The sequence below is a fragment of the Spermophilus citellus genome (genome assembly GCF_964194105.1).
Source record: "Spermophilus citellus genome assembly, chromosome: 15".
NCBI lineage: Eukaryota > Metazoa > Chordata > Mammalia > Rodentia > Sciuridae > Spermophilus > Spermophilus citellus.
Genome location: NC_138195.1, coordinates 20312499 through 20324196, shown reverse-complemented (window position 1 = coordinate 20324196; position 11698 = coordinate 20312499). Strand labels below are relative to the sequence as shown.

At 39.3% G+C, this 11698-nt stretch overlaps 1 protein-coding gene across 2 annotated transcripts in view; it reads left to right on the top strand.

Moving 5' to 3' along the window:
- Positions 1 to 3228: 3228 nt before the first annotated feature.
- The window catches only part of TMEM273 (transmembrane protein 273), a 55393-nt gene continuing 46923 nt past the window's right edge, over positions 3229 to 11698 (top strand). The window contains exon 1 of one of the 2 annotated variants that reach the window (XM_081268518.1): positions 3229 to 3437. In XM_081268518.1, the coding sequence (XP_081124644.1) occupies positions 3392 to 3437 (46 nt within the window). In that variant the 5' untranslated portion in view covers positions 3229 to 3391. The remainder of the gene's footprint in view (positions 3438 to 11698) is intronic. The other variant, XM_081268519.1, reaches the window with a different exon arrangement.

Sequence of the window (11698 nt, the reverse complement as noted above, 5' to 3'; positions counted from 1 at the left end):
TTATTGGCCCAAGTTTTTTTTATTTGTTCATTTTAGTTATAAATGATAGTATGGCCCAAGGTTTTTAATGTAGTTATTATTACATTATTAACCTTTTCTCTACTCATGTTCCCCTTTTCCTTCCTTCCTTCCTTCCTTCCCTTCTTTCTGTTTTTTCTTAAAGTTTTAAATTTTATTTATTCTAATGAGTTCTATATCACAGCAGAATGCAATTCAATTTATAGCACACAAATAGAGCACAATTTTTCAAGTCTCTGGTTGAACACAAAGAAGAGTCACACCATTCATGTCTTCGTATAGGCACTTAGGGTAATGATGTCCATCTCATTCCACCATCTTTCCTACTCCCATGCCCCTCACTTCTCCTCCCTCTCCTTTGCCCTGTCTAAAGTTTGTCTATTCCTCCTATGCTTCACCCCCATCCCCATTATGAATCAGCATTCTTAGATCAGAGAAGACATTTGTCATTTGGTTTTGGGGGGGATTGGCTTATTTCACTTAGCATTGTATTCTCTAACTTTATTCAATTACTGCAAATGCCATGATTTTATTTTCTTTTAATATTGAGTAATATTCCATTCTGTATATGTACCACATTTTCTTTATCCATTCATCTACTGGAGGGTATTTAGGTTGGATCCACAATTTAGCTGCTGTGAATTGTGCTGCTATAAACATTGATGTGGCTGTGTTCCTGTAGTGTGCTGTTTTTATTTCTTTCTGGTTTTTTTGATGCTAGTCATTGAACCCAGATCCTTGCACATACTAGACGAGAGCTCCACTGAGCTATTTCCCCAGCCACACTCTTTATTCTTGATACTACATATTTTTGTCTTCTCTTTTTCTTAACCCATTTTGTAAGAAGTTTGTCATATTATAGGTTGTTTTTAAAGAGAATTTTTGAAGATTCATTGATCCTTCTTATTGTATATTTGTTTTCTGTTTCATTCATTTTTGTTCTCATATTTTTTCTACTTTATTTCTCTTTCTTTTTTTTTACCCTTTTCGTGTGTGGGTTTATTCTATTTCAAACTTTTGAAACTGGCTGCTTAGCTTGTTTCCTTTTTAGTCTTTCTTTAGAGTATTTACACCTGCCCATTTCCTTCTAATAATTACTTTTCTGGTATTCTACAAAATATGTAACATTTTCATTATGATTCAATTCTGGTTATTTTAAATTTTCATCATAAGTTTTTTTTTACCTAGGAATTACTTAGAAATGTTTGTAATTTTCCAAATCTATGGAAATTTAGCCATGCCTTTTTTCACTGTCATCTGATACAGTTGCATTGTGGTAAGAAAATGTGTTCTGTATGTCACATATTCTTTGAAATTTTGACTTATATCAAAGCCCAATCTTTGGCATTTTTGTTTTTTGAGATGGGGAGTAAGTGTTGCATGCATGCATGCTTCAGAAGAATGGCTAATTTTTAATTTCTATGTGCAGAGTTTTTTGTAAGTACAATAAATCAATTGTGTGTCAAATCTTCTCTATCTTTAATTTAATCTCCTGTAATGGTTGTGGTTTAATGGCTCCTCTTGCCTTGCACTAATGGCATCTACATGAGGTATCAATCCAGAGGTTCTGTGCTTGGTGCTGAGGGAAGAGAGAGGACTCCCCAAGAGGACAGTGCTAGAGTTGGGCACAGTGTCCTGCTTGCAGAGCAGAGTATCAGAGCTGCTGGAGCAGGGCTCATTCTCTGCTGATTGGCAGTACAGATGATCTCCTCAGTCACAAGTAAGCCCCATGGCATTCCTGCCTGTGGGTGGCAGGCTGGGCTGCCTGGGTGTGGGTATGACCTCAGGAAGTGAATACACTCCTTCATTTAACAAATACTTCTGGGACCTGGATTGAGTCAGGCTCTGGTAAAGGTGCTCTGACCCTGGCCCTCAGGGTCCCTATCCAGTGGGAGTCATTTTAATTCCTGTGACAGAAGCATCCTAAAGGTAAGAAGTCAGCATTCCTTACAGAAGCATGGGGTAGGTACCCATTGGTGCTGGGGTTATCATGCCACACCATGAAGACAAATCACTCTCAAGTGTGACTGCCAGGTACCAGGTCATCTTGTGAGAGTCTACCTTAGGGGGGTATCTTAAGTCTCTGAATTCCCTCTGCTCCATTTAAGCAGGCAACAAAATATATTTTCTGGACTTAGAAGGTTGTGGCAGGTTATAAAGCAGAAGTTGCTGCAGGCTCTTCCTTTCCTGCTTATACAGACAACAGGTTGAACCCTTAGAGGAGGAAGTTTTGAAGGGTGTGCATAAGTTCATGCTGTTTGTGTTCACTCACCAGGAGAAAACATTTGAAAATTAGTTGCAGACATTGAAAAGTGAGTGGTTTTACAAAAGAATGGAATCGCTTGGTGCATTTGGAGGCCCTGGGCCTGGTCTGATTTTGCAGCTCAATGACATTACCACAAGGGTGACTTTATTAAGAGTAGGAATCACAGGTATTTTCCTCCACATTCCAGCTTTTACAGCTATCTCTAAATATTCACATGTATCACCATATTGAGGTGGTGGCTGTCATTTCATCGGCCACTAGGTCTTGCTATTTGCTATGTGGATGAAGAAGCATCTGTACCTCTACATCACAAGTTTATTTTTTTAAGAATGTATTCAGCTGGGCATGGTAGCACACACCTGCAATCCCAGTGACTCAGGAGGCTGGGGCAAGAGGATCACAAGTTTGAGGCTCACCTTGGTAATTTCGGGAGAACATGTCTAAAAAATTTTAAGAAGTTGGGGGCTGAGGATTAGTTCAGTGGAAGCATACCCCTGGATATTTTTTCATGACTATATTTCAGTGCTTCTGACGTCTTTCAGAATGCCAATTTAGTTTGGGCATCTACAACAGTTACTCTGAGAAGAGAGCAGTTGCCCCCTCCCCCCCAGATTCAGAGAGGTCATGGCACAAAAACAGTGCTGGGCCATCCCAGCATTCAGTGGTGGACTAGGGGCAGGGATTTCTGTCCTTGCCCCAAGGCAGGGGCAGTACCCTCAAGGGCTGGGCTCCAGGGCAGACCAGCTTTGCCTACATTCTCCTCGGAGACTGACTGGCCTGTGTCTCTGGGCAAGAAACTGCACTCAACCGTGGTGCAGTTCCCTTGCTCTGTGGGCAGTGGATCACACAGGCTGCAGGACCCAGCAGACTGTCGGATGCAGTTCTCATCACATGCCAGCTCCCTTCCACTGCTTGGCAGAGGCTGATGATAGGGGCTTCCCTAACCACTGCCTTCAGAGAAGGCTGAGAGGAACTGACCCGCCTCCCGGCTGTGGCTGTGGCTTCCTTCCTTGTCAGTCACGTGGGACGTGGCTCCTGCCCCCTGGAGCCTCAGGTCACACAGCTCACTGTGCCTGACTAGCTAGGAGCCCGGAGCAGAGCGCCAGCATGAGTTCGGGGGTCAGCATGCTGAAAGCCTTCCTTTTCCTCCTGGGTAAGTGGGAGGAGATATTATTCTTCTCTGGCTGGGGGGCAGGTGGTGAGTGAATAGGAAACTGGGACCCTCGGCCCATCAGGACTCCATCCCTAATACAGGGCTGTGTCCCTCTGGACAGAGGGGTTTTCTGACGGACCCGGCAGGGAGCAGTCCCCTGTGTTATTTCATTTCAGTTGTAACTGACAAATGTCCCTGGGCTAAGGGAGAAGGAAAGGTCATGTGGCAGAAGGAGCTTCCGACTTGGGATCTAGAAAAATCAGTTTCAACTGTGACTCCACTATGGACCAACTAAAAGAGACTTCTGAGACTCTGCTACTATTAGTCTCTGAACTAATGAAATGGGAAATAAGAATGTTTACTTTTCGGGATTGTCAGACAATCATGTTAAATTTGAATGAGTCCAGTCAAGATAATTTCATAGAAAGAGAAAACATACAGAGGGGGGCGCTGCTGTAGGTTGGCGGGGGAATCCGTGTTATGGTCGTACGTCTGGGCCTTTTGGAAACTGAGGCAGCACAAAGGCCACCCTTCAAACCCCTGTTCTTGAGATGAAGTCAGAAATATTTCAGACATGTTGCTTAGAGTAATAGGCAATGAACTTATTAGAAGGGATGGGAAAGGGGAAAAGGGGATATTCTCAAGGGAGACGGTGAGTGGGACAGTGCTCTTCTGCACACCAGTTTTATTGGGAATCCCAGAGAAGTCTCCTGAGAGTTCCACCCAGGTTCACCTCTTGGCTTTTGACTAGCAGCAGGATGACATCAGACTTTCAAGTCTCCACTGCCATAGCAACTCTAGGTCACTTTGGCCCAGGTTCTGCTGACCAGTTTTAACTGGATTCTTAATCCTAAATTCTTACATATTTTATGTCTAGGAGGAATTATCTTTATCTCTCCGAATTTTGGGATCTGGTCTGTGAAAAGGGTCACAAAAGTCTCTGCCTATATGGTAACTTGTGCTTTTCTTATTCACATTATTTTGGATCTTCATTTCTTCTGCAGATAATAGGTAGTTTGCTGAGGAACGTGACATATCCTGTCCACTTAAGCTAGGTAGGGCTGCTGGTAAGTTGTTTCTTAGAAAAGAAGGCATGTGGGGTTCAGCACAGCGGGGCCATTTTGTATAATTATTCGAAGCTCCATGAAGACCACACAACAGAGAACAGATGGAGGGAAGTGTTTATTTCATAGTGGTCTGTGCTTTTCCTGAGCAATGCTGCACAGACAGCCAGGATACGGTATAGAAAGTACATATTAACTATAAGTGGGGGACTTTTAATAACTACCTATATATCTCCATTTTTAGACTGTTTAGAAATAATACCAAGTTGGTTCTTCCTGTGGTTATTCCAAACTCAGAAACGATCCCAAATCTGAAACTTTTCTTGGAGCATTTCCATTTTCAGAGCTTTGGATTATTGGTACTCAACTAGTAAAGTCTTTGCAAATATGCCCAAATTTGAAAAACTCCAAAGTCTGAAATACTTCTGGTCCCAAGCATGTTTGGATAAGGGATGTTCTACCTGTATTCACTAACATCTTTGGGCTGTAGTGTCTTTTTTAGTCTGTGTAAGGCAACAATAAATGTTGGCGAGGATGTGGAGAAAAAAGTCTACTCATGCATTGCTGGTGGGACTGCAAATCGGTGCAACCACTATGGAAAGCAGTATGGAGATTCCTCAGAAAACTTGTAATGGAACCACCATTTGACCCAGCTATCCCACTTCTGAGTTTATACACAAAGGACTTAAAATCAACATGCTATAGTGACACAGGCACATCAATGTTTATAGCAGTTCAATTAACAATAGCTAAACTATGGAACCAACCCAGGTGCCCTTCAATAGATGAATGGATAAAGAAAATGTCATATATATGATGGAATATTACTCAGCTTTAAAGGAGAATGAAATTATGATACTTGCTAGTAAATGGATGGAACTAGAAAATATCATGGTAAGCGAAGTAAGTCAATCCCCCAAAACCAAAGACTTAATGTTTTCTCTGGTATGTAGATGCTGATTCACAATAAAGCAGGGGGTGGGGGATAATAATGGAGTTATTATCTAGGGTGTGCTAGGTAATAATAGAGTTACTTTGGATTCGATAGAGGGAAGTAAAAGGAGTAGAAGGGATATGGGGATAGGAAAGATAGTAAAATGAAACAAACATTATTACCTCTGTATATATATGAGTAGATGACTGATGTGATTATACAACATGTACAATTTGAAAAATGAGAAATTATACCCCATTTATGTAATGATATATCAAAGTACATAAATGCATTCTACTGTCATATATAACTAATTAAAACAAATAAAAAGATTTAAAAAAAATTATTCCCTTAACCTCATGTTCCCACCACTAGCATCTGTCTATTCCCTATTGTTATTAGGCAGTAGAGTGGACCTGTTATTCAGAACTAACTTTGTCTTTAAAAATCACCTGCCATGAAGTGCATTGAAAGAAGGAAGAAGGGGGAGAGGCAGAGGCTAACAGAAAACTAGGGTGAGATAGAAAGTGAGAGAGATAAAATCAAAGAAGTAGACAGAAAGGAAGAAACACAGAGATGTGGAGACAGAATTTCAGTGAGATGGTTCAAAACATTTATAGATGGAGATAAACAGAGACACAGAGATACATGCTACTTTGCAAAATCCCCTTTGAGATCAACAATTATTTCTTTAAAAGGCAGCAGACATACACAAAGATCAACTTTCCCAGAACTTGGATTGAACAACATTCAAAGGCAAGCAAGCTGTTTCCAGATATAAACTTCCATCTGCTGGCAGTAGCATGCATCCTGGACATGGACAAAATTATTCCCAGGGCAGGGGACTCCATCTGAAGTCTGAACTAGGCAGGGATAACAAAGACATTGGCTTCTGGGAGTTAGAATGTCAGACAGACATCTATCAGTGGCAATGGCAGGAGACAGGAACCAGAAAGCAGAAATTAAAGGTGTGCAGAGTAGCAGACTCAGAGCCTGCCTGCTCTGGTGAAGTGACAGAAGGTAACAGAAGTTTTAAGTGCTCTTTGACCTAGGAAGATAGACAAACCAGTCTGTCGTGTGGGGAGGAAGGGAATTTGAATTTAAGAAACTCAAAACTGTGCAAATTTTATAAACAGGCAATTCCTTGAAGAACTACAGGCAATAAATTTTTAAAATGCTCAAATTAAAAAAATAATAGCACAACATCTAAGATTTTCTAGTGTTTCTGATGCGCCTAGTACTCTGCTAAATTTATATTTTATCATCTGGTCCCCATGACACCTCTCTGTAAAGGTACCACTGTTACTTGTGTTTCAGGGATGGGGTTTGAATGTCTTGTCCAAGGCATCTCTGCTTGCTGGTCCTTCAGAGTAGAGATAGATAGTGGTCAGGAGTACAGGCTAGTTCTGAACTTCCCGAGTCTCAAGACTTGCTCTGCTTGCTATATGACAGGCTTCAGAGAAATCAGGCAAGTTTTTCATCCTCTCTCTGCTCAGTTTTCTCATCTGAAAATTGGGGATAATGATCCTACCTATTCTCTTATAGGGCTGTTGAGAGAATTAAATTCGTTACCACATTCAAAGCACTCAGCACAGTGCCTTGCATGTGGTGACACTACTGGATATTAGGCGACTAATTTGAGCTGGTCTTTACGGAAGGCATTTTGACCATATGTTGCAAAAAGGAAGCTGATCACAACCTTTTACCTAGGAATTCCATTTGAAGAGTTTTTTTTTTTTGTAATGAAAAAGATAAAAGTTCCCAAAATATTCTATTGGGTGTTATTTAGATCTTGTAGACTGTAGTTGTGGACTGAAACCATAGTGAAAACCAAAAATGACTTGCCATCAGTGGGAATCTGGCTAAATCAATAGTCCTCTAATGTTGCAGTGTCCAATATGATTAGTTGAAAGACATGACTTTCTATAGACCAACATGAACAGTGAAGAGCGACAAAGTGGTAATTACAGAGCTAGAGTTATGTGGGTATAGTTAAGTTTTACGGGTTTGCTTACCTAGAGAAAACACAACATGTGGTTTACCAGTAGTCTTTACTCTCTTCGGGAAGTAAAATTAAGGGACATATTTTAATTTCCCTGTGTTGAAATTTTTCATAATGATCTATGTATTCCAAATTTCCAATAAATAAATTTATATTGACAAAGAGAAAAAATAAAAGTCTGTTGAAAGCAAGTTAAGAAAAATTTGGGTTTTACCTTAATCTTACTAGATACCTAGTGGAGTATCTAGTAAGAACTGCAAAGTCACCCAAGTAGATGTGAACTGTACCTGGGAGGCTTGAGGGTACATGGGGGCAATCTCTCTATCCAGTTACCCTGAGATACCAAGGTTACAGGTGTAAGCTGGGCTTGAGGACTCAGGCACACTATTTTTTCCTCCCAGGGTAGCTAGAGTTTTTGAAACAATTTGTTTAATATTCCAAAACAATTTTTTTTAAAAAATACAGAGCTTAATGTAGCAAAAATTTATAAAGCCAACACCCTGAATCAATAAATATTAAAATTTTGTGGGTTTTAAAAGACATATGTATTTAAAGGTAAGTAGCTAAATCAACCATGAAAGAAACAGAACATTAGAAATGGAGTCACAGTCCTCTGATAATGTTCTTTCCTTTTTTGTGTGTTTACCTTTTCTATCTTGTCTAAAAAACATTTTAAAACATATTTTTTACCTTAAAATGATTGCTTTCTTTATGATTAGGTCTTTCATTTACTTGAAATGTATTTTTGTAAATGGCTTAAAGATCTAAGATTGATTTTTGTACATGAAACGAGAATTGTCCTAATATTACTTGTTTAATAATCTGTCCTTCCTCTCCTGCTTTGGGATCTTTCCTCTATTCTATCCAATTAACAGAAGTTTGAACTGTTTGTGGGCTTTGCATTCTGTGACACTTTTTATACCTGTCTAAATTTGAATAAGATCATGCCATTTTATTTATGATAGTTTATTAATCTTGCTAACTTCTAGGAAAGTTTACCTCCTGTGGGTTTTTTTTTTTTTAAATAGGTTTGGGGATTGAATCCATGGTGCTTTACTACTGAGCAACATCCCAGCCTTTTGTATTTTTTGTTTTGAGATAGGGTCTTGCTAGGTGGACAAGAATGGCCTCGCACTTTCGATGCTCCTGTCTCAGGCTGCTCAGTTGCTGGGATTACAGGTGTGCACCATCATGTGCAGTCAATCTGTCATTGTTAGAATTGCCTCTGCTCTCCATGGTGGAGCTCTTTCCTCTAAAACATGGTAAAATCCCACTTCCTGAGAGCTGACCCCAGCTGACCCCAGCTCTGTTTCTCCTCCCAGAACTTCCATGTGGGACTCACTCATTTATCATGAACAAAAGGAGGATGTTCTTATTATAATCATGACCATTTTGACAGATGAGGAAACTGAGGTGTGAAGAGCTTGGCTTCAAACTGAGGTATTTTGATGCCCAAAGCTACATTTTTAATTGAAACACCAAACTGCCTCTCTGTTGAGAATGGAAAGAGGTGCCATTATGAAAAACTTACATGACTTTTTAAACTGTTTTTCCCCCAAATTTTAATTTCAACCATAAGAAAAGTTGCAAGAATAAGAGATGTCCAAAGATACTCGTATGATTTGTCTATTGTAAATAATTTACCTTATTTGCTTTATCCTGTGTTTCTCTTTCTCTGTGTGTATTTCTTAAGAGTGTGGCAACCTGGAGGGAACTGGAGGACCTCATGTTAAGTGAAATAAGCTGTGTGAAAAAAGACAAATGCTGCAGGTTTTCACTCATTTTGGGGAGCTAAAAAAATCAATCTTATAGAAGAAGAGAGTAGAAAAGTGGCCAATGGGAACTGAGAAGAGTGAGGGGGCGGAGAGGAAGGAGAGAAGTTAGACAACAGTTCCTAGAATACATTTGGGTGAGAGGAATGAATTCTGGTGTTCTATAGCACAGTAGGGTAACTGCAGTCTACAACAATTTATGACCTATTTTATAATTACAGAGCCCCCAAGTTTCCCAACACATAGAAAGAATAAGTGTTTGATGAGATAGAATTGCTAACTATCCTGATTTGATTATATTACATCTATATATGTATCAAATTATTATACATATACCATAAAGATGCACAAATATTATGTGTAAATTAGAAAAAATAATAGAGAAATTCTCTTACATAACCATAGTGCAGTCACCCACTTTAGGAAATTAACATTGACAAGACACTTTTGTACTGATCAAATTTCAATATTTTCAATGGTAGTTTCTATGCCTCCAGGACAGACACAGGGACTGTGTTGCCCAGGGTAACCGTGCTGCTTTAGCCTTCTGTAGTCTGGAACATCTCTTTAGCCTGTGTGTGTCTTGCATGACAGTGATATTTCTGAAACACATAGTTTCCTGTCAACCTCTTCTCCTCCAGAGAACTGTCTTCATTGGGGGTTTGCCTGATATTCTCTAATGATTAAATCCAGTTTATACATTCCTACCAGAAGATCCACAGCTCGTGTAGAAGATTCTATAGCTCATTCTGTCATTCTCAGGGTTCAAGTCTGGGGGAAAAGGGTGTGTGACAAAGACTGATGTCCTCTGGGCATAATAATAGGTTTCAGATTATGGTTGTTCTAGTTCTAAATAAATGGTTTGTTACTAACCCATTAGTATTTTTCAGTTTTGCCAAAATATGGACCTAAGAATAGCTATTGAAAATATCTAGTAAAATTTCCAGGCATTTTATTAGAGGTCTATAGCTCCCTTCTAAAAAAGCTGCCATATAAAATATTCCTTTGGACTCTAATTCCAACCTGAATGTCAGCCATCTGTCTTTGTTTCAATGTTGTTGGAAAGCATCCATTGAAATGTATGTATTATTATAATCATGATAATGAAAGAAGTACAATATCACTTTAATTATGTTCCAGGGCCTAAAACATTCTTCATGGAAGGAGCCAGAGTTATTGAAGTGAGCAGAGGTTTTTTTCTTCTGCCTTAATTTATAATGAAAAGATGGCAGAGGCCGGGGTAAAGAGAATTAAATTCGTTTTTATCTTACAAGTCAAAGTCATCACTTTATTCCTTGGCTCTTAGTCCCTGAGATCTTTGTAAAAAATCTTTCCTGACAGCTTTTCCCCTGTTCCAATTTCCTGCCAAGACGATGGTTTAGAATTGTGTGGTGCAAGGATGTTAGTGAAAAAGAATTCTTGGTGCATTCGTTTTCCTTTGCTGCATAATAAATTGTCACAAATATAACAAAAGAAAGAGAATACACTGGGGTCTCTTAGCAAGTCAGCAGAAGGTAAGGGAAGAGGCTGTGACCTCAGGTAAGCAGAGGAAATTTCTCAACAGAGCAAGAATTCTCTGACAGCAGATACCCTCACCTTGTTCCTGATCTTACTGGAAAAGTACTTTGTTTCTCACATTAAATCAGGTGCAGATATTTTTTTGGGGGGGGGAGGGTAAAATGGTCTTCATAAATGTGAAGAAGTTTTCCTCTATTTTTTTGGAGAGTTTTTTTTATCATGAATGTAGAATCTTGTCAAATGTGTTTCCTGTGTTGTCCGATGATGTGACTTTTCTTCTTTCACCTGTTTGTGTGGTAGATGATGGAGATTGATTTTCAAACATCCAACCAGCTTGGTATCCTGAAAAACTCCAGTTGGTCATGGTGTTGAATTCTTTCAATATATTGCTGAATTCTCAAACTCTAGGACTCAAGTCACCTTTCCACCTCAGCCTCCCAAGTGCTGGGACTACAGGCACATGTCACTGTGCACAGCTTCCTATATTGCTGAATTCTGCTTGCAGATATTTTGTTAAGGGTTTTTGTAACTATATTTATGAAGTAGACTGTCTAGTGTTTTTCTTTTTTGTATTGTCTTTGTATGGACTGAATAGCAGGGTAATGCTTAGTTTCAAAAATGAATTAGGAAGTGTTTCCCTCTGTTCTCCTTTTTGGAAAGAATTGTGTAGAATTGTTAATAATTCTTTAAGCTCTCTCTAGAATTCTCCCTTGAAATGGTCTGGGCCTACAAACTGTTTTTTTTGGGGGAATTATTAAATTATGAATTCAATTTCCTTTATAATTATAGGGCTACCTAAAGTATCTGTTTCATATGGGGTCACTCTTGGTAATTAGTACTTTCTGAAAAATTGGTCCATTTTTCTAAGTCGTTGAGGTTTTGTGAATAGAGTCTGTCAACAGCATTCCTCCATCATCGATGGTCATGGTCATGGTCATCATTGTTGCTATTTTGCTGTCCGCAGGATCTGG